Source organism: Heteronotia binoei, chromosome 7 (genome assembly GCF_032191835.1).
Source record: "Heteronotia binoei isolate CCM8104 ecotype False Entrance Well chromosome 7, APGP_CSIRO_Hbin_v1, whole genome shotgun sequence".
In the NCBI taxonomy this organism is placed as follows: Eukaryota; Metazoa; Chordata; class Lepidosauria; order Squamata; family Gekkonidae; genus Heteronotia; species Heteronotia binoei.
In genome coordinates this window covers 294,640-317,553 of record NC_083229.1, presented here as the reverse complement: position 1 = coordinate 317,553, position 22,914 = coordinate 294,640, and the positions used below count along the sequence as shown (strand labels likewise).

The 22,914-nt window shown below is 46.4% G+C and overlaps 1 protein-coding gene across 1 annotated transcript in view; it reads left to right on the top strand.

Moving 5' to 3' along the window:
• The window catches only part of SCRIB (scribble planar cell polarity protein), a 109,215-nt gene that overhangs the window by 72,901 nt on the left and 13,400 nt on the right, over nucleotides 1-22,914 (top strand). The window contains exons 33-39 of the mRNA XM_060243026.1: nucleotides 77-196; nucleotides 334-435; nucleotides 524-571; nucleotides 668-827; nucleotides 2,357-2,540; nucleotides 2,928-3,011; nucleotides 3,108-3,293. Of these exons, the coding sequence (XP_060099009.1) occupies nucleotides 77-196; nucleotides 334-435; nucleotides 524-571; nucleotides 668-827; nucleotides 2,357-2,540; nucleotides 2,928-3,011; nucleotides 3,108-3,293 (884 nt within the window). The remainder of the gene's footprint in view (nucleotides 1-76; nucleotides 197-333; nucleotides 436-523; nucleotides 572-667; nucleotides 828-2,356; nucleotides 2,541-2,927; nucleotides 3,012-3,107; nucleotides 3,294-22,914) is intronic.

Here is a 22,914-nt window from a genome sequence, read left to right as displayed (position 1 = left end):
GGAGAAGATATAGGAGGGGAGCCACTCAGAGAGAAGGGCGGGGTATAAATCTGCAGTCGTCTTCTTCTTCACGCAGACGAAGCCCGGGACCATCCAGCCACTTTCCCGCATGCGGGGGCCCCCAGCTGCCTCGGAGGGCAGGGACAGTCCCAACCCATTCCAGCAGCCTGAGCTCTGCTCCAGGACCCACAGCTCTGTGAGTAAGCCCAGAGGCTTCCCTCGTCCGGCTCCACACCTCCCCTGGCTTGCAGCATTTGCCCCCCCCCCCCCCACAGCTGGGAGCTATCTAGAACTGGCCCCCCTGACCGCAGCCTCTCCCCGTCTCTGCCTCAGTCTTCTGGTTCTCCATTGCCCGAGGAGATCTCTCTCAGCGCCAAGCAGGCTTACAAGGCCTTTGCGGCGGTTCCAGTTTCGCACCTGCTGCTGGAGCCAGAGGTGAGCCAGGGATGGCCTTGGGGTGTGGCCGCATGGAGGCGAATCCCGAGTGTGCTGCAGTCCCATCGTGTCTCCCCTTCTCTTCCAGGAGCTGCAAAGCCAGGAAGGTGCAGAGAGGCCTCAGGCCCTGTCCCAGGTGAGTCCGGCTGCTGGGAAGGGTCTGGCTGCTGGGCAGGGGGTGGGGAGGGGAGGGGAGCAAGCAAGGAAGACCCTGCTGCTGCCACTGCTGCAGGTGGCGCCACCAGGAGGTTTGCACAGCCCGGAACAGCGGTCCTTTCGGGAGCGGCAGAAGTACTTTGAGGTGGAGCTGAAGCAGCAGCCGGCAGAGAAGCCCCCCAAGCGGGTGTCCCTGGTTGGAGAAGAGGACTTGAAGAAGATGAAGGAGGAGGAAGGTGAGGGGCAGGGCTGAGAAGAGGCTGGAGGGGATGCCAGACTGGCAGCCCTCCAAGGCCGGGCCGGGGGTTCTGCCAGCTGAGCCATGCGGTCCCCAGCCTGCCCTTGGTGGAGACTGCATGTGCTTCTTCCGTCCTCAGGCCAGGCCAGGCCAGGCTCTCGGCCACCTGGGAGCAGCTGGAGGGGAAAGGGGGCCCCCTGCAGGAGGTTAAGCAGAATTGTAACAGAAGAAATGTCCGGCTGGAACGAGACGATCAAAACATTTATTACAGGGGGAAATAGGTGTGGTTGGAAAAACCTTGTGGCCTCTACTTCTGAGGAGACTCTACTTCTAAACAATCTAAGATGAACAATATAAATGTGCACAAAAGGCACTTTAAATACTCCAAAGCTTCTACCTTTAAGCAGTCTGCAGTAAGAAACCCCAGAGTGCACGCACACACTTGGACATAGCCTCTTTTCCCAAACAGGCTGCACTAAAACGAATCCAAACAGTCTGCAGAAAAATAAACCAGAGTGCACGCAGCTTGCCTTTGACTCATAAACCAAAATCATGAGAAAACCGTCTGTAATGAATGCTTTCATCCAGATTGCACACAGGCACTTTAACGAACAAATTATCCCACTTCACAGTCTTGCACGTTCAGTCCCCGATTGTTTCAGTGAGGTGTTAGGAGAAAGAATCCACAGAAAGCCAGTCCACGTTTGCCGGAGTCAAGATTGATGGCTTCTAAGTGGAACCCAAAACCCTTGCCTCTGGCTCCTTCTTGGTTCCCTGGGAGCAGCAGTGGCCTGGGGGTGGTGGCTTCCAGGCAGACGGACCCACTGCTGAGCAGGAGAGACCAAGGGCTCTGTGGGGGGGGGGGCGCTGAGGGGCAGAGCCAGCTGCCCTCCTTCCCTGAGCCACATCGCAAGGCATGCTGCTTTTGTGTCATGGGCTCAGGGTGCAGGGGGTGGGAGGACTGCCAGGTCCTCCCTCTTCCTCTTTGGCCCCCCGAGTGGGTTTCATGAACCAGGACATGGCTGCCACCAGCAGCCCCTTTGGCCAAGCACAGTGGCCGCTCTCTCCTCTCCCAGCTGCCTTTGCAGTGGCCTGTGGCTTCTGCCGCTTTTACGGGGGGGGGGGGGGATTTCCTGCTCTTGTGATGGCCCCACAGCTGAGAGGGCTGGAATGCGTGGGTGGCATTGGAGCATCACCAGGCGTCTGCTGGGAGTGGCCATGGGTTCCCCAGGGAGCGAGAGAAGCGGAAGGAGGGCACCCCGGTGCAGGGATTCAAGAGGGAGGGAGGGGGCGTTGTCTGTCCAGATCCTGTGTTTGGAGTGTACTTTGTGCTCCTCTCAGATCCAAGAACTTTTCCCTTCCCTCCCCAGCCTTCTGGTGCTGCTGGGTTTGGAGGCATCTTGTGGCAGGGTCTGCAGACAGGGTGGAGTCACATAGGCTTCTCTTCTGGGGGTGGGCGTAGCCCCCAGGACAGGCTGCCGAGAAGCAGCCGCTGTGCATCCACCAAGCCTTCTTTCCTTTGGGCAGCCCGCAAGCTCCAGCAGAAGCGAGCCCAGATGCTGGAAGAGGCGGAGGAAGAGGAAGAGGAGGCTGGCATGGGAGAGCGGCCTGCAGGCACAGGGGCTGCTGCCCCGTCAAGCATCATGATTGAGGGAGTGGAGTACAAGGTCGAGAAGCTGGATGGAAGGGCGTTCCTGTCCCCGACAGCCTGGTGAGCTGCATGGCCTGGTCTCTGCTCCCGGCCCTCCAAAGTGCCTTGCCTCAGGCAGTGTAATTCTGCACTGTTGCCTTCTTCATGGGAAGTCTTTGCTTCATAAATGTGCTGTTTTTATCCTGTAACCCACCTTGATTCTCTGCAAGGAAGGTGGGCCTAGAAATCAATGTGTGACACCCCCCTCCCCTCTAAAGGGAAGGGCACCTCCCTTGCCCCGGCTGGCAGGCAGCAGTGGGGCCAGCTTGTCTGGCACCTGCTCTCCCAAGTCCCTGGGCACTCCAGCCTTTCCCTCCTGCATGTGTGAAGACAGGAGGCCTCGGCAGCCAGCTCTGCTGCTGGAAGCTCCCTGGGCCCTGCTCATGTGACTCTTCCCTTTCCCACAAGGTATCCTGAGGGAGCCGCTGACTCTCCAAGGAACTCCCTCGAGGAGGGCTCCCGGCCGGAGCAGCAGCCCCCTGGCATGCCTGGGTAAGGGGCGGGGAGGGACTGGGGGGCGGGCAGCTCCCGGGGCTCAGTCGGCCCTGGCAGGCTTCATTCTCTGGGCCCTCCTCTTCCTTTGAGCAGGCTCTGTCCCAGAGTGGGGGGAGAGTGGAGCATGCCCGTGAGGACAGCCAAAGCGGAGCGGCGGCACCAGGAGCGCCTGCGCATGCAGAGCCCGGAGCTCCTCAGCACTCAGGAGAAGAGAGAGCTTTCCCCTGCAGAGCGGCGGGCCCTGGAGGCGGAGAAGAGAGCCCTGTGGCGAGCGGCCAGGTAGGTATGGGAGTGGGGGGAGAAAGGAAGGGGGGCAACCCACTGCTCCAGCAGACACCTCCCCACCACCACCCCCACTGCCGCTGATGAAAACAGACAGCCCTGGAAGCAGAGAAGAGAGCCCTGTGGCGAGCGGCCAGGTAGGTGAGGGGGAAAAGGAAGGGCGCCTCTCTCGGCCCACCAAACCACTCTTCCAGCAGACACCCCACCACCACCACCCACCAATTCAAGGAGTCCTGCAAAGCAGCCTGGCGGGGGGAGGGTGCCAGGGGTCACTGCCACCCTTGAGTGGTTTTTGACTAAGAGAGAGAAGTTTATTCTTTTCCCTCTCCCAGAAGCTCAGGACTCAAAGGCAACAGGGTCCAGACAGACAATATGTAAATCCATGTCTATATACATACCCCTACTCTTTCCAAAAATTATGTATTTTGAAAGAATGGGGATACAGAAAGAAAGAGGGGTACTATTTAAAATATGTATTACAAGGATGATCAAAAGTCTTAATAAATGTAACATTTAATAGGCACATTTCCAAAGAAATGTTCAGAGGGACTCTTTCAGTCTGGATGTACATTGCACAGTCAAGTGCTTAAGAATAAAAAGAGACCATTTTATATAAGCATTCAGCACGGAAAGATTTAACATTAAATCCTACCACAGAAAAATATTGATTCTTAATAGGCTGCAAAGAAGGCTTTCTTTGTGGCCCAGCTTGTGTCTGCGAATTCTTGCCCGGCCCAATTATTCTATTTCAAACAATTTTTATTAGCAATATAAGAACATAAGAGAAGCCATGTTAGATCAGGCCAATGGCCCATCCAGTCCAACATTCTGTGTCACACAGCGGCCAATATATATATATATATATATATATATATATATATATATATATATATATATATATATACACACACACACATACACACTGTGGCTAATAGCCACTGATGGACCTCTGCTCCATATTTTTATCTAACCCCCTCTTGAAGGTGGCCATGCTTGTGGCCGCCACCACCTCCTGTGGCAGTGAATTCCACATGTTAATCACCCTTTGGGTGAAGAAGTACTTCCTTTTATCCGTTTTAACCTGTCTGCTCAGCAATTTCATCGAATGCCCACGAGTTCTCGTATTGTGAGAAAGGGAGAAAAGTACTTCTTTCTCTACTTTCTCCATCCCATGCATTATCTTGTAAACCTCTATCATGTCACCCCTCAGTCGACGTTTCTCCAAGCTAAAGAGCCCTAAACGTTTCAACCTTTCTTCATAAGGAAGGTGTTCCAGCCCTTTAATCATTCTAGTTGCCCTTTTCTGAACTTTCTCCAATGCTATAATATCCTTTTTGAGGTGCGGCGACCAGAACTGCACACAGTACTCCAAATGAGACCGCACCATCGATTTATACAGGGGCATTATGATACTGGCTGATTTGTTTTCAATTCCCTTCCTAATAATTCCCAGCATGGCGTTGGCCTTTTTTATTGCAAACGCACACTGCCTTGACATTTTCAGTGAATTATCTACCACGACCCCAAGATCTCTCTCTTGGTCAGTCTCTGCCAGTTCACACCCCATCAACTTGTATTTGTAGCTGGGATTCTTGGCCCCAATGTGCATTACTTTGCACTTGGCCACATTGAACCGCATCTGCCACGTTGACGCCCACTCACCCAGCCTCAACAGATCCCTTTGGAGTTCCTCACAATCCTCTCTGGTTCTCACCACCCTGAACAATTTAGTGTCATCCGCAAATTTGGCCACTTCACTGCTCACTCCCAACTCTAAATCATTTATGAACAAGTTAAAGAGCATGGGACCCAGTACCGAGCCCTGCGGCACCCCACTGCTTACCGTCCTCCACTGCGAAGACTGCCCTTTTATACTCACTCTCTGCTTCCTATTACTCAGCCAGTTTTTGATCCACAAGAGGACCTGTCCTTTTACTCCATGACTCTCAAGCTTTCTAAGGAGCCTTTGATGAGGAACTTTATCAAAAGCTTTCTGGAAGTCAAGGTAAACAACATCTATCGGGTCTCCTTTGTCCACAAGTTTGTTTACCCCCTCAAAGAAATGTAACAGGTTAGTGAGGCAAGATCTTCCCTTACAGAACCCATGCTGAGTCTTCCTCAATAACCTGTGTTCATCAATGTGCCTACTCATTCTGTCCTTGATAATGGTTTCTACCAACTTTCCCGGTATTGAAGTCAGACTGACTGGCCTGTAATTTCCTGGATCTCCTCTGGAACCCTTTTTAAAGATGGGTGTGACATTTGCTACCTTCCAGTCCTCAGGAACAGAGGCAGATTTCAATGAAAGATTACAGATTTTTGTTAGAAGATCCACAAGTTCAACTTTGAGTTCTTTCAGAACTCTCGGATGTATGCCATCCGGACCCGGTGACTTATTAGTTTTTAATTTGTCTATCAGTTGTAGGACCTCCTCTTTTGTCACCTCAATCTGACTCAGGTCTTTCAACACCCCTTCCAATATTAGTGGTTCTGGGGCGGGCAAACACTTCTCATCTTCCACGGTGAAGATGGAGGCAAAAAATGCATTCAGCTTCTCAGCCATTTCCCCATCCTCCTTCAGTAATCCTTTTACCCCATGGTCATCCAAGGGCCCCACTGCTTCCCTGGCTGGTTTCCTACTTCTAATATATTTGAAGAAATTTTTATTGTTGGTCTTTATGTTTTTTGCAATATGCTCCTCATAGTCCCTTTTTGCCTGCCTGATCACAGTCTTGCATTTGATTTGCCACTGCCTGTGTTCCCTTTTATTAATCTCACTTGGACTGGTTTTCCACCGCTTAAAGGAGTCCTTCTTACCTTTTACAGCTTCCATTACTTTGTTTGTTAACCATGCAGGCCTCTTCTTATACCTGTTTGTGCCTTTCCTAACTTGTGGTATGTATTTTATCTGAGCTTCTAGGATTATAGTTTTAAATAGTCTCCAAGCTTCCCCAAGGGTTTTGACCGTATTTACCTTTCCTTTCAGTTTCCTCACATGCCTCCTCATCTCAGAGAATTTACCCCTTTTAAAGTTAAATGTGGTTGTGGCGGTCTTTTTGGGCAACTCCCTATTTATACAAACGGTGAAATCAATAACATTATGGTCACTGTTCCCAAGCGGCGCGATCACTTTTACATCTCTCACTAAGTCTTGGGCATTACTTAGGACCAGATCCAGGATCGCCCCACCTCTGGTAGGTTCTGAGACCATCTGCTCCATAGCACAGTCATTGAGAGCATCAAGAAACTCAATCTCTTTCTCTCGACCAGAACACATATTGACCCAATCAATCTGCGGGTAGTTAAAATCACCTATTACAACACAGTTTTTACGTTTAGCCGCTATCTTTAATCCTTCCATCATATTATAATCGTCCTCTCTCTTTTGATTTGGTGGGCGATAACAAACTCCCATAGTTAAATTTCCTTTTGGGCCCTCTATTTCAACCCAAAGCATTTCTAAAAGGGAATCTAATTCTCTGACCTCAGTCTTACTGGATCGTATATCCTCTCTGACATACAGAGCCACCCCACCTCCAACCCTTCCCTCCCTATCCTTCCGATATAGCTTATATCCAGGAATCACTGTGTTCCACTGATTCTCCCCATTCCACCAAGTTTCTGAAATTCCCACAACGTCTGTGTTTTCTCCCAACACTAAACATTCCAATTCACCAATTTTACTTCGGACACTTCTAGCATTTGCATACAAACATTTATAATTTCCCAGGCAAGCTAGGCCCGCCACCTCCCTCTTGTCGCCTCGAGACTCTGGCAGACAGTCCATACTGTTTGTCACCATCACAGTGGACAACTCTGATCCGTTACTCGGTAGAAAAATAGAAGCCAACCCTTCATCTCTTTGAGATGAGTCCTCCCGAACCAGAGACATTCCATCTCCTGTCGGCTTTCCCCCAAGATTTAGTTTAAAAACTGCTCTGCCACCTTTTTGATTTTAAGCGCCAGCAGCCTGGTTCCATCCGGAGACATATTCAATTTCTTATATCATTAATAACTTTCCCCCCATATATTACTTTCTACCTCCCCCTCCCATTACTTGACCCCCGTCGGTGTACTAAATTCAAAACATCATTATAAAAGGAACCCCTAATTAATAAGAACCAAAGTTCATATCCTCATCTGCCAAAACTTTTTAGCTTTTTCACAAGTCCACCACATATGGTAGAAAGAACCTTCTTGCTTTTTACATTTCCAACATCTGTCTGGCATCTTGTTATTCATCTTTGCCAATTCTTTAGGAGTTATATACCATCTGTACATCATCTTAAAACAGTTTTCTTTAATATTCTGACATGTTGAGAGTTTCATAGAGTTCTTCCACAAATATTCCCAAGTTTCCATCGGTATTTCTTTATTCACATTAATTGCCCATTTAATCATTTGAGATTTCACTACTTCATCTTCTGTAGACCATTGTAGAAGTAATTTATATACTTTTGAATTTATTATTATCTCCAAGCAGAACTTTTTCCATTTCTGTTTGCTCTTTCCTTATTCCTTCAGTTTTAATATCATTCTCCACCAAGCTCTTTATTTGTTGCATTTGAAACCAATCATATTTATTATTCAACTCTTCAGCAGTTTGCAGTTCTATTTTGCCACTTTGTATTTTTAATAGTTGACTATATGACAACCACTTTTCTTCCCCTATCTCAGCTGTTATTTTTATTACTTCCGCCGGTACTATCCCCTTCCCCGGGGCCCCCTTCATAAAGCAGCATGGTCTAAGCGGTCAGGATCTATGTGGTACAGAGTTTGACTGCCAGCATTCAAAACAGAAAAAAATGTTTAATAAGAAGACAAAGAAAATAAAAAAACAAAAACAGTTACATGTAAAAGTTTAGCACAGCACCTGAATAGCAACAAGAAGGGCAAATAAAGGTGGATTTAAATGCATCTGCTCATCCCTGGTGTAAACTGGCCCTACCTTGTGAATGACTGCCTTGGGGCCACCCCCACAGGCAGGAGCCCAGGCTACCAACCTTTCTCCTTCAGCGTCAGCTGAAAAACTGGCCTTTTCCCGCCTAACTCAACTAAATAAAACAAAAGAACTTCCTGCCCCTCTAGGAGGCTTTCCCCCTAGAGGCGCTGGTTTAACTCTGGAAGGGAGGAGGGGATGGAGGGAGGCTAGGCCAAAGCCTGCTTTAGTAGTTTAATGTTCCCTTCCAACGAAGCACCAACATTAACTAAGATGGCGTTCCTCCACATACCTAAATGCAGAACTTTACATTTATCCCTGTTAAAATTCATTTTACTGATTTTAGTCCAGTTTTCCAGCCTGTCAGGGTCATCCTGTATCCTGTTCTGTCTTCTACTGTATTTGCAACCCCTCCCAAGTGTTCATAATAATAATAATAACTTTATTTTAATATCCCGCCCTCCCCCGCCAAAGGCGGGCTCAGGGCGGCTCACAGACATGGAATTCCATGATTCAAGTAAAACAATGTAGACAGTTTTAAATATAATCAATTACATAATAAATTTTTAAAATAGATAAAACATATAAATTATGTGCTAAAATACTGTAAGTCATAATATCCACAAGATGGCTGGGTGGCCACACGTCAGCTTAATCAGGTAGTGCGGCCAGTGTTTTTCACCTCTGCCAGGCCCGCCATCTGGCTCCTATTTGTCTGGGTCAGACCTTTCCACAACAATCCATGCAGTGGCCCCCTCCAGGCTGTAGTTCGCTGTCCGCAGGGCTACCCTTGAAAAGGCTTGGAGAGGGCAGGGGGTCCAGAATGTGACTGGCAGGTGGCTGACTCAAATGTCAGCATGGTCAGCACCAGTTCCAAGGCAGCTGCACTGACTACCAGTTAGTCTCTGGATCCCAGTGAAGGGGTCCCATTTAAACCCCTCAGTGGTCTCATTCCAACAAAGCAGCCTCTCCCGTTACAGCCCCCCCCCCTCCCTTTGGTCATCCTCTCGGGGCCTCTTGCAGGTGCCTGGCTCGGTTAGCTGTCCCCAGGGGAAAAGCCTTCTCTGTTGTGGCCCCTGTCGGGCGATGGAGACTCAAGGACGTATTTATTTAAACAACGTATACTTTATTGGAAACGCATAGCTTGAAACAGAAGTTGAGACTAATACCTTGGTATGGGTGTTTCAGGGTCTTATGGAACCTACTTCAAAGCAATATCTAAACAATAGCAGTATTCTCAAAACAAAGGGGAGTCAAGGTGCAAACTTTCACACGAGAGCTCGCTCTTATCTTTTAGCCCCTGGGAAGAGGCTAGCTAGCAGTCGTATCTAATAACGCTTACATTCCTTTGGTCTCACTGTCTCCTAAACACATTTTGCACTTCAAACATTCTCTTTGATATGCATGTGGACTACAGCATTCACCTAGACTCTCTCTCTTGGCTTGACTTCGCGAACGAAGATTTAAGAAGGGTGCAGTAGTCCACGTCCGCTGCAGGCTCGCTGGTGGCTGACAAGACCAATGCGGGACAGGCAGATCCGGCCACAGTGGCTGCAGGGAAAAGTCTGATTTGGCGTTGGTGCTGTAGATTTTTTGACCGCAAGTAAGGATGCCCGTTGACCGCGGCTAGCCAACTGGGGTGGGGGAGACGAGCTTGGTTTAGGCCACCTTTTCTAGGCCCCTCTCCGTGTGGAGCAAGCAGTGCTGTCCCTAGATAAGGCTGCTTGGTCGTTCAGGGTGCTGCCGAAAAATGCTTTCGTCTCCGGGTCAGCATTATGCGACCAATACCCTGAACCGCCTACATGCAGGATCGGGACTGCGGCTTCCAGTGGCATCTTCCACCTGCTGTTTCGCCCCTTGCCCATCGCTGCAGGACTTGGTGTGTTGTGGGTTGTGGATGTGGATATGCCCTTCAGGCCTGTGCAGAGGAATTTTTAGGTGAAGCACAGTGTGCGCGGTACTGGCTCCACCCTTTCACCTTGGGGTCATCTGCCATGGCCCAGTAAGCCGGGACGCCGGCAGCGAGTCCTCCAGGTGGTAGGTGTTACATTAATGAGCTCTATCTGCCCGGGTTTGATGTTAAGAGTTTTCCTTCTCTTGGCTGGCGAGGTTGGTGAGCCCAGCCTGCCCATCCGGTTATACCGCCGGACATTCGGTCACACCATGACGTGGCAAACTCTGTGAGAAACGGGGGGGACCAGCGGGAAGGTGTTGCCACGGATGCAGTAATGCAGGAGAGGCCATTGCAGTGACCATCTGCCAGGCATAGCCGGACAGTGACCACGCGGCGTTCACTGCACCGGGAGAGGAGAGGCTATGGATTGCGCATACACTTTCCCTGGGGGGGGGGCAGGATACCCAAGAGGGAGCCCACCTCCCCCCCCCCACCTAGACTAAAAGTTAGTATTAAACAAGCCATTTGGTTAGTATTTGTTACTTTCCTTAGGATAGAGTTACAGAGCCTGACATAGTGCCCCCCCTAAGCTCTTGCTCGGGGTTTGTCTGGGTGCAGTAGGTAAAATCTTTTAAATAGAATAGGTGCCCTTAGGTCGGTTGACTTGACCCTTTCATCGCAGGAAGGGGGAAAGTATTTCCAACGAACTAAGAAGTGCAGTATCCCCCGTTTAAACTTGGCATCCAGTATTTCTTGCAATTCATGATGACTCTGACTCCTCACGTTGCCTTTGCAAGGCCACTCGATCCATGTTGGTCTTGACTTCTCCGGCTAGTTGGATCCACCCCACCAGGGTAGTTGGTCGCGCCTGGTGGCGGGCTCGATCCAAGAGTGCAGATCGGAAGCCGCTTTGGTAGGCTTTGATCTTCATCACCTCATTCCACCCTCTCACCCTAGCGCAGTGGGCCTGGAACTCGGCCGTGTATTCTCTCACCGTGCGACCTCCTTGCTTCAGATCTTTCAGCACGTTCAGGGTGCGGGCTTCTCGAAGGGGGTCTTTGTACTGGTGTAGCATGGCTTGTAGGAAGATGTGCACGCTCCCCAATTCCGGCCCCCTCAACTCGTACAGACTCACGTACCACCTTCGTGCCGCTCCCGTGAGTTTCGATCCCAGGTAATCCACTCTGCTGGGCTCATCAGGGAAGGAGTTTCCCCAATAGTGCATGTAGCTAGTTGCCTGGATTGTGAAGTATTCCACTTCTTCTGGGTCCCCATCAAACTTAAGATTGAGTTTACGGGGCTTTCCTGGTTCTCGAGGTGCAGGACCTCCAGGAGGAGATGCCGGGTCTCCTCCACTCCCTCCACTGCTAGGGTTCGCCGGAGGAGGTGGTGCAGGTGGGACCGATCCTCGTGGCTGCTGGCGTTCCATTTCCCACAGGGCCTGCATTCGGTCGATCTGCCACCCGAGCTCCCAGGTGACGGTCTGGGTAATGCTCTGGATCTCACTCCGGAGGTCCCTCGCCAGCCCTTTCATTTGGGTTTTCACCTTCTCCATGATTTTCTCCTCCATCCAGGCAGCCTCGTCTCCCTTTCTGGGATCCCCGACCTCACTTTTGTCTTCTGAGTCGGGTAGCCTCACTCGTGAGGCGTCGAACTCTTCTCCAGCCGGGGGTCGGGTGAGGAGGATCTCGTGGTGCTCCAGGGCTGCATCCATCAGTGCCGTAGAGGTCCTTGGCTTCCACTGCTGTGGGCGGATGAACAAAGATTGGGTGTAGGATGGGGATTCGATTCCCGTGGCTCGCTTATGTCCAAGGGCGTGCCACGGGGGAGTTTTCGGTTCCCCTGGAGGTTCTCTGTTGTTCGAAACTTTTTCAGCCATTTGACTTCAAAGTGGTCGTTTTCAGATAAACCTCTTTACAGATTAGTCTCAAAATGTCAGGCAATGGAGACTCAAGGACATATTCATTTAAACAATGTATACTTTATTGGAAACGCATAGCTTGAAACAGAAGTTGAGACTAATACCTTGGTATGAGTGTTTCGGGGACTTATGGAACCTACTTCAAAGCAATATCTAAACAATAGCAGTATTCTCAAAACAAAGGGGAGTCAAGGTGCAAACTTGCACACGAGAGCTCGCTCTTATCTTTTAGCCCCTGGGAAGAGGCTAGCTAGCAGTCGTATCTAATAACGGTTACATTCCTTTGGTCTCACTGTCTCCTAAACACATTTTGCACTTCAAACATTTTCTTTGATATGCATGTGGACTACAGCATTCACCTAGACTAAAAGTTAGTATTAAATAAGCCATTTGGTTAGTATTTGTTACTTTCCATAGGATAGAGTTAGGACATAAGAACATAAGCCATGTTGGATCAAGCCAATGGCCCATCCAGTCCAACACTCTGTGTCACACAGTGGCAAAAAATTTTATATATACACACACACTGTGGCTAATAGCCACTGATGGACCTCTGCTCCATATTTTTATCTAAACCCCTCTTGAAGGTGGCTATGCTTGTGGCCGCCACCACCTCCTGTGGCAGTGAATTCCACATGTTAATCACCCTTTGGGTGAAGAAGTACTTCCTTTTATCCGTTTTAACCTGTCTGCTCAGCAATTTCATCGAATGCCCACAAGTTCTTGTATTGTGAGAAAGGGAGAAAAGTACTTCTTTCTCTACTTTCTCCATCCCATGCATTATCTTGTAAACCTCTATCATGTCACCCCGCAGTCGACGTTTCTCCAAGCTAAAGAGTCCGAAGCGTTTCAACCTTTCTTCATAGGGAAAGTGTTCCAGCCCTTTAATCATTCTAGTTGCACTTTTCTGAACTTTCTCCAATGCTATAATATCCTTTTTGTGGTGCGGCGACCAGGACGGCACACAGTACTCCAAATGAGACCGCACCATCGATTTATACAGGGGCATTATGATACTGGCTGATTTGTTTGCAGTTCCCTTCCTAATAATTCCCAGCATGGCGTTGGCCTTTTTTATTGCAAACGCACACTGTCTTGACATTTTCAGTGAGTTATCTACCAAGACCCCAAGATCTCTCTCTTGGTCAGTCTCTGCCAGTTCACACCCCATCAACTTGTATTTGTAGCTGGGATTCTTGGCCCCAATATGCATTACTTTGCACTTGGCCACAATGAACCGCATCTGCCACGTTGACGCCCACTCACCCAGCCTCAACAGATCCCTTTGGAGTGCCTCACAATCCTCTCTGGTTCTCACCACCCTGAACAATTTAGTGTCATCCGCAAACTTGGCCACTTCACTGCTCACTCCCAACTCTAAATCATTTATGAACAAGTTAAAGAGCATGGGACCCAGTACTGAGCCCTGCGGCACCCCACTGCTTACCGTCCTCCACTGTGAAGACTGCCCATTTATACTCACTCTCTGCTTCCTATTACTCAGCCAGTTTTTGATCCACAAGAGGACCTGTCCTTTTACTCCATGACTCTCAAGCTTTCTAAGGAGCTTTTGATGAGTAACTTTATCAAAAGCTTTCTGGAAGTCAAGGTAAACAACATCTATCGGGTCTCCTTTGTCCACATGTTTGTTCACCCCCTCAAAGAAATGTAACAGGTAAGTGAGGCAAGATCTTCCCTTACAGAACCCACGCTGAGTCAATAACCCGTGTTCATCAATGTGCCTACTCATTCTGTCCTTGATAATGGTTTCTACCAACTTTCCCGGTATTGAAGTCAGACTGACTGGCCTGTAATTTCCTGGATCTCCTCTGGAACCCTTTTTAAAGATGGGTGTGACATTTGCTACCTTCCAGTCCTCAGGAACGGAGGCAGATTTCAATGAAAGATTACAGATTTTCGTTAGAAGATCCACAAGTTCAACTTTGAGTTCTTTCAGAACTCTTGGATGTATGCCATCCAGACCTGGTGACTTATTAGTTTTTAAGTTGTCTATCAGTTTTAGGACCTCCTCTTTTGTCACCTCAATCTGACTCGGGTCATTCAACACCCCTTCCAAAATTAGTGGTTCTGGGGCGGGCAAAAAGTTCTCATCTTCCACAGTGAAGACGGAGGCAAAAAATTCATTCAGCTTCTCAGCCATTTCCCTATCCTCCTTCAGTAATCATCCAAGGGCCCCACTGCCTCCCTGGCTGGTTTCCTACTTCTAATATATTTGAAGAAATTTTTATTGTTGGTCTTTATGTTTTTTGCAATATGCTCCTCATAGTCCCTTTTTGCCTGCCTGATCACAGTCTTGCATTTGATTTGCCACAGCCTGTGTTCCCTTTTACTAATCTCACTTGGACTGGTTTTCCACCGCTTAAAGGAGTCCTTCTTACCTTTTACAGCTTCCATTACTTTGTTTGTTAACCATGCAGGCCTTTTCTTATGCCTGTTTGTGCCTTTCCTAACTTGTGGTATGTATTTTATCTGAGCTTCTAGGATTATAGTTTTAAATAGTCTCCAAGCTTCCCCAAGTGTTTTGACCGTATTTACCTTTCCTTTCAGTTTCCTCCTCACATGCCTCCTCATCTCAGAGGATTTACCCCTTTTAAAGTTAAACGTGGTTGTGGTGGTCTTTTTGGACAACTCCCTATTTATACAAACGGTGAAATCAATAACATTATGGTCATTGTTCCCAAGTGGCGCAATCACTTTTACATCTCTCACCAAGTCTTGGGCATTACTTAGGACCAAATCCAGGATCGCCCCACCCCTGGTAGATTCTGAGACCATCTGCTCCATAGCACAGTCATTGAGAGCATCAAGAAACTCAATCTCTTTCTCTCGACCAGAACACATATTGACCCAATCAATCTGCGGGTAGTTAAAATCACCTATTACAACACAGTTTTTACGTTTAGCTGCTATCTTTAAGCCTTCCATCATATTATAATCATCCTCTCTCTTTTGATTTGGTGGGCGATAACAAACTCCCATAGTTAAATTTCCTTTAGGGCCCTCTATTTTAACCCAAAGCATTTCTAAAAGTAAATCTAATTCTCTGACCTCAGTCTTACTGGACCGTATATCCTCTCTGACATACAGAGCCACCCCACCTCCAACCCTTCCCTCCCTATCCTTCCGATATAACTTATATCCAGGAATCACCGTGTCCCACTGATTCTCCTCATTCCACCAAGTTTCTGAAATTTCCACAATGTCTATGTTTTCTCCCAACACTAAACATTCCAATTCACCAATTTTACTTCGAACACTTCTAGCATTTGCATACAAACATCTATAATTTCCCAGGCAAGCTAGGCCCGCCACCTTCCTCCTGCCGCCTCGAGACTCTGGCAGACAGTCCATAGTGTTTGTCACCATCACAGTGGACAACTCTGGTCCGTTACCCGGTAGAAAAATAGCCAACCCTTCATCTCTTTGAGACGAGTCCTCCCAAACCAGAGACATTTCATCTCCTGTCGGCTTTCCCCCAAGATTTAGTTTAAAAACTGCTCTGCCACCTTTTTGATTTTAAGCGCCAGCAGCCTGGTTCCATCCGGGGACAAGTGGAGACCGTCTCTTTTGTACAGTTCCCGCTTGTTCCAGAAAGCATCCCAGTGCCTAACAAACTTAAACCCTTCCTCCTTACACCATCGTCTCATCCACACATTGAGACTTCTAATTTGTGCCTGTCTCTCCTGCCCTGCACGTGGAACAGGTAGCACTTCCGAGAAGGCTACTTTGTAGGTCCTGGCCTTAAGTCTCCCACCTAGCAGCCTAAATTTTTCCTCCAGGACCTCACGACTGCATTTCCCCACATCATTGGTGCCAACATGCACCACGACCACAGGTTCCTCCCCAGCACTGTCTATCACCCTATCTACTACACGCGTAATGTCCGCTACCTTTGCACCAGGCAGGCAAGTCACCATACGGTCAGTACGCGGTTTCGCCACCCAGCTGTCTACTTGCCTAAGGATTGAATCACCAACTACCAAAAAAAACCCCTCTCCCCCTGCCCAGGGATGGTTCCTTGGCGTGAAAGGATTCCCGCTCACCAACCAAAGAAGAGGTCCCTTCTGAGGGCGCATTCCCCTTATCCTCAGCACGGTGCCCTGTTCTCTCTCGACCCTCACACTCTCTGGCAGCAACGGGGCTGCTACGTTCAGAGCGGGGCTCATCTAATACTCCCCCGAGAGTCTTCCCCAAGTGCCTAACTGACCGTCTCTGCTTCTCCAGGGCAGTCACCTCGGCCTCAAGGGTACGAACTCGTTCCCTGAGGACCAGGAGTTACAGAGCCTGACAGCCCGTACTCTGTGGTGGAATGCCCTCTTGGATGGCACCTGCACCCTCCCAGAATCCCTTGTCATTTTCTGGTCTAAGATACCTTCCAGTTCACTGATGAGAAGAAATCCTTTAAGTCCAATGTTTGGTATCTTTCTAAAGACATCCAGTGAGTTTCTTTTGGTCCTGAGTGCCTGGCTGTCTTAGGCAACTGGCCTTCTTACAAAATAGCTTAACCATTTGGCTCTTCAGGCTTTTAGTGCCAGGGGGTAAGGAAACGAGTTTTAGTATTAGCAGATGATGTCCTAGCTGCACGGCCAGTTTTGACTTAAGAGGAGTTCTGCTGCATCAGGCCAGGGAGGGTCCATCTATTCCAACATCCTCCTGTCTCAGTGGCCAACCAGTTCCTCTGAAAGGCGAACAACTGGGCAGAGAGGCTGAGGCCTTCCCCTGAGAAGAACCTCAGAAGAGCCCTGCTGGATCAGACCAGTGAGGGTCCATCTAGTCCAGCCTCCTGTCTCACACAGTGGCCACCCAGTTCCTCTGGAGGGCCAGCAACAGGGCAGAGAGACCGAGGACTTCCCCTGAGAAGAACCTCAGAAGAGCCCTGGTGGATCAGACCAGTGAGGGTCCATCCAGTCCAGCCTCCTGCCTCACACAGTGACCAACCAGTTCCTCTGGAGGGCCAGCAACAGGGCAGGGAGGCTGAGGCCTTCGCCTGAGAAGAACCTCAGAAGAGCCCTGCTGGGTCAGATCAGGGAGGGTCCATCTAGTCCAATCTCCTGTCTCACACAGTGGCCAACCAGTTCCTCTGGAGGGCCAGCAATGGGACAGAGAGGCCGAGGCCTTCCCCTGAGAAGAACTTCAGAAGAGCCCTGCTGGATCAGAGCAGCGAGGGTCCATCTAGTCCAGCCTCCTGTCTCACACAAGGCCAACAACAGGGTGGAGAGGCTGAGGCCTTCCACTGAGAAGAACCCCAGAAGAGCCCTGCTGAATCAGACCAGTGAGGATCCATCCAGTTCAGCCTCTTGTCTCACACAGTTGCCAACCAGTTCCTCGGAAAGGCCAACAACAGGACAGAGAGGCCGAGGCCTTCCCCTGAGAAGAACATCAGAAGAGTCCTGCTGGATCAGAGCACTGAGGGTCCATCTAGTCCAGCCTCTTGTCTCACACAGTGGCCAACCAGTTCCTCTGAAAGGCCAACAACAGGACAGAGAGGCCGAGGCCTTCCCCTGAGAAGAACATCAGAAGAGTCCTGCTGGATCAGACCAGTGAGGGTCCATCTAGTCCAGCATCCCGTCTCACACGGTGGCCAACCAGTTCCTCTGGAGGGCCAACAACAGGGCAGAGAGGCTGAGGCCTTCCCCTGAGAAGAACATCAGAAGAGTCCTGCTGGATCAGACCAGTGAGGGTCCATCTAGTCCAGCATCCCGTCTCACACGATGGCCAACCAGTTCCTCTGGAGGGCCAACAACAGGACAGAGAGGCCGAGGCCTTCCCCTGAGAAGAACATCAGAAGAGTCCTGCTGGGTCAGGCCAGGGAGGGTCCATCTAGTCCAGCCTCCTGCCTCACACAGTGGCCACCCAGTTCCTCTGTAGGGCCAACAACAGGGCAGAGAGGCCGAGGCCTTCCCCTGAGAAGAACCTCAGAAGAGCCCTGCTGGATCAGACCAGGGAGGGTCCACCTAGTCCAGCCTCCTGTCTCACACAGCAGCCAACCAGTTCCTTTGGAGGGCCAACAGGAGGGCATAAAGAGGCCCAGGCCTTCCCCTGATGTTGCCTCCTGGTTCTGGGATTCAGAGGCTTTATGCCTGTGGATGTGGAGGTTCCCCTCAGTCTCCATGGCTAGCGGCCACTGATAGACATATTTTCTGTGTTGTAACAATTTATTGATAGCATATGGTTACAAAACTTAATTGTTTCTTAATTATTTCAGTACTAACCCATATGGCATTTCAATCCCCCCTCCCTCCAATGTTGACTTCCCCGAAGTTATAAATTCAAGTTCAGTGCCAAAGGTACTACTAACTGATCAAAATTCAATATATATATTTTCTTTTTTTCTCATTAATACTAAAAGATTGTCCAATGTCTTTTTACATTCCACTCTTTCTCCATATATCCTTTAAATTTCCTCCACTCCTTTTTGAATATCTCCAAATCATAGTCTCTTAGTGTTCTAGTTAGTTTGTCCATTTCACTCCACGATAAAACTTTCATAGTCCAGTCCCATTTCTCCGGTATTTTTTCTTGCTTCCAAAGCTGCGCATATAATGTCCTAGCAGCTGATAGCAAGTTCCAAATTAGAGTCCTGTCTTCCTTTGGAAATTTTTCTAATTGTAATCCAAGCAAAAACGTCTCTGCAGTTTTCTTGAAGTCATAACCCAAAATTTTGGAGATTTCTTGTTGTATCATCTTCCAGTACTCTTTCGCTTTTTCACAAGTCCACCACATATGGAAGAAAGAACCTTCATGTTTTTTACATTTCCAACATCTATCCGACATTTTCTTGCTCATCCTAGCCAGTTTTTTCGGAGTCATATACCACCTATACATCATCTTAAAACAGTTCTCTTTTATACTCTGACAAGTTGATATCTTCATTGAGTTCTTCCAAAGGTGTTCCCATGCATCCATTTGTATTTCTCTAATCACATTGATTGCCCATTTGAGACTTTACTACTTCTGCTTCTGTAGACCATTTCAATAATAACTTATATACTTTCGATATCAGTTTTTCATTATCTCCAAGCAGGACCCTTTCCAGTTCTGTTTGTTCTCGTCTAATTCCCTCCAATTTAATATCATTTTCCATCATGCTTTTAATTTGTTGCATTTGAAACCAGGATTCTGAGGATTTTAATTCAATTTTGTCTCCTTGCATTTTGAGCAGTTGGTTATATGACATCTCTCTTTCTTCATCAGATTCAGCTGTTATTTTTATTACTTCTGCTGGCACTTTTATTACTTTTATTACTTCTGCTGGCACTATCCATAGCGGTTTTCTCTCGTCCCCATATTTCTGATATTTTATCCAAGTATTTAGTAAAATATTTCTAATATAACGGTGAGAGAAAAAACCGTCCATTTTATTCTTCCCGTAATACATGTAAGCGTGCCAGCCGAATTTATTCCCGTGGGCTTCTAACCATAAAGGTTTTTTATCTAACAGCATTATCTAATCTTTGATCCATGTCAAACAAACTGCATCATGATACAGTCTTAAATCCGGAAGTTGAAAACCCCCTCTCTCTTTAGCATCCGTTAAAATCTTCATCTTAATCCTTGGTTTCTTTCCGGCCCAAATAAAGTCAGAAATTTTCTTTTGCCATTTGTTAAATTGTTTGGCATCTTTTACAATCGGGATAGTTTGAAACAAATACATTATTCTTGGCAAAATGTTCATCTTGATTGCAGCTATTCTGCCCAGTAAGGACAAGTTAAGCCTATTCCATTTCATCAAATCTTTGTCCATCTTACACCACAGTTTTTCATAATTATTTTTGAATAAATCAATGTTCTTCATTGTTATCTCTATTCCAAGGTATTTAACTTTGGTAGTGACTTCACAACCCGTCACCTTTTGTAATTCTTTTATTTTATTTGGTTGCATATTTTTACATAAGAATTTCGATTTCTCTTTGTTTATATACAATCCTGCTAATTCTCCATACTCTTTTATCTTAGCTAGCAACAATGGTGACACTTGGATCGGATTCTCCAATATAAACACTATATCATCTGCAAAAGCTTTGTATTTATGAGAATCTTCTAATTTTTAAACCTTCTATTTCTTTATCTTTTTGAATTTGTTGTAACAAAATTTCAAGAGTCATTATAAACAACAATGGTGATAATGGACATCCTTGTCTTGTTCCTTTACTCACTTTCAATTATTTGGTAAGATCTGCATTTATACACAGTTTTGCTAGCTGATCCATATATATTGCTCTTGTCATTTTTATAAATTGTTCCCCTAGATTAATTTTTTCCATTACCGCAAACATAAAGTCCCAGTTCAAGTTGTCAAAGGCTTTTTCAGCATCGACAAAAAATAAGGCTGCTTCCTTTTCTGGATGCTTCTCGTAGTATTCCACAACATTAATAACAGCTCTTACATTGTCTCTTATTTGTCTTTTAGGAAGAAATCCGGCTTGGTCTTTGTTTATAAAGTTGATCAAATATTGCTTCAATCGCTCTGCTAAAATTCTTGAATAGATCTTATAGTCATTATTCAACAATGAAATTGGTCTATAATTCTTTACATTTGTGATATCTTTATCTTCTTTAGGAATCAAAGAAATTACAGCTTCCCTCCAAGTCTTTGGAATTTTCCCTTCCTCTCTTATCGTATTTAACAATTTCAACAGTTTGGGTGTTATTTCATCCTTAAGAGATTTATAAAATTTTGATGTAAATCCATCTGGCCCTGGGGCTTTACCTTCTTTTATTGCTTTTATTGCTGCTTCTATTTCAATTTTCTCTATTGGGTCATTTAAGGTCTTTTTCATGTACTCAGTCAAAGGTGCCATCTGGATATTCCGTAGATACTCTTCCACTTTTTCTTTCCTTATGTTCACACCTTTAAATAAATTTGCATAGTATTTAAAGAATTCTCTTTTGATTCCTTCTTGATCCACTATTACTTTCCCATTCACCGTAATTTTATTTATAGTCTTATTTTCTTTCTTTTTTTTCAATTGCCAGGCCAAATATTTACCAGGTTTATTCGCACTTTCAAACGATTTCTGTTTCAGATTTTTTAAATTCCATTCTAATTCTTTGTTCAGCAAATGCTTAACTTGGGATTGTAATATCGTAATTTCTTTTATTAATTTCTTTTTCCCTGGCCTTTTTTTTTAAGTCCCTTTCTTTTTTATTTATTTCATTTTGCAATGCTGACAACCTTTCTTCCTTTGCTCTTTTGTCTTTATTATTCAATGTGATTAATAGTCCCCTCATTACTGCTTTGTAGGTGTCCCATACTGTTTGAAATTCCATATCATCCGTTTCATTTATTTGGAAGAATGCTGCAGTCTCCTTTTCTAAGAATGACACAATGTCTTTATCTTGTAGTAAATCCTCATTAATTCTCCATCTTTTTGTTTTCATTTGCAATTTTGTAGACCAACATATTGGATTATGGTCCGCACAAACCTTTGGTAGAATCTCAATTTTTTTTGTTATGAGGCCCAAACTATGGGAACCCCATAACATATCTATTCTAGAGAAAGAGTTATGTCTCGCTAAGAAAAATGCATAGTCTCTTACTTCAGGGTTAAACTTTCTCCAAATGTCTTCTAAATTTTCCTGTTTAATCAACTCAAAGAAAGAGTTGGGTAGCTTCCCTTCTTTATCATTCTTCTTTTGGCTTGATCTGTCAAGATTATTTTGTATTGTCCCATTAAAATCGCCCATCATCAATACCTGATCGTATGTCTTTTCATCCAATTGTCGATTGATGTCTTTAAAAAATTTATCTTTCGCTCGTTGGGCGCATATAATCCTAATAATAACATTTTTTTCGCCTCTATCATCACCTCAACAGCGATATATCTTCCTTCTTTATCTTTAAAAATTAATTTTGGCTCAAGTTGTTCTTTGATATAGAAGACTACCCCTCTTTTCTTTTGCTCTGCTAATGAAAAAAATTCCAACCCCAAATTTCTATTCCACAAAAATTTACTGTCTTTGCGTTGTATATGAACTTCCTGTAAACAGATTATGTTGCATTTTTGTTTTTTAATCCAATAAAATGTTCTCCTTTTCTGTGGTGAATTTAGTCCATTTATATTCCAAGATAGTAATTTGTACTCCATTATGATGTTGATTCTTTGTTCTCTTCAAAAAAGCTATGCATCTCTTGTTCACTCCTTATTGTAATCCTTTTCCCATGTTGTTCAAATCCAAGACCTTCCGGTATTATCCATCTATATCTTGTGCCCTCTGCACGCAGCTGGTCAGTTAACTTCTTGTATTTCTTCCTATCACTGATCACTTGTCTTGGTAACTCTCTCATTATTTTAATTTTGCTCCCTTCTATGGCCCAAGCTTTTTGGTAACCTTTACTCAAAATCTTCTCTGCCATCTCTTTTGATCTTAGTCCTATAACAATGTCTCTTGGCAAGCCTTTATTCTTCGCATATACTGAGTTGACTCTATAGGCACCATCCAGCATAGTCTTAAATTTGTCAGGGCCTTCTTCTAAGTATTCAGTGATAATGTTCACCATATATCCCATTAAGTCTGCCTCTTCCTTTTCAGGTACCCCTCTCAGACGAACTTGTGTTTCCATCAACTTGCAGTCATGTATTGTGACCTTCTCTTGAAGTTTTAACAAGGCAGAGGCCTGTGTATTCACTTTCACCTCTAACTCCTTAACTCTATTTTGTGTCTCTTCCTTGAAACCCTCTATCTCTTTTCTAAGATCTCCAACTTCTTTTTTAAAATCTTTTTTCCATAGCTTTTAACATTTTCGCCTCCAGAGCATCAAATTGGGATTGCATCTTGTCAAATGAATGGGCTCTTGCACGAGTTGTTCTCCCTTCTGACATATAAAAAGTCCCAAACCTTT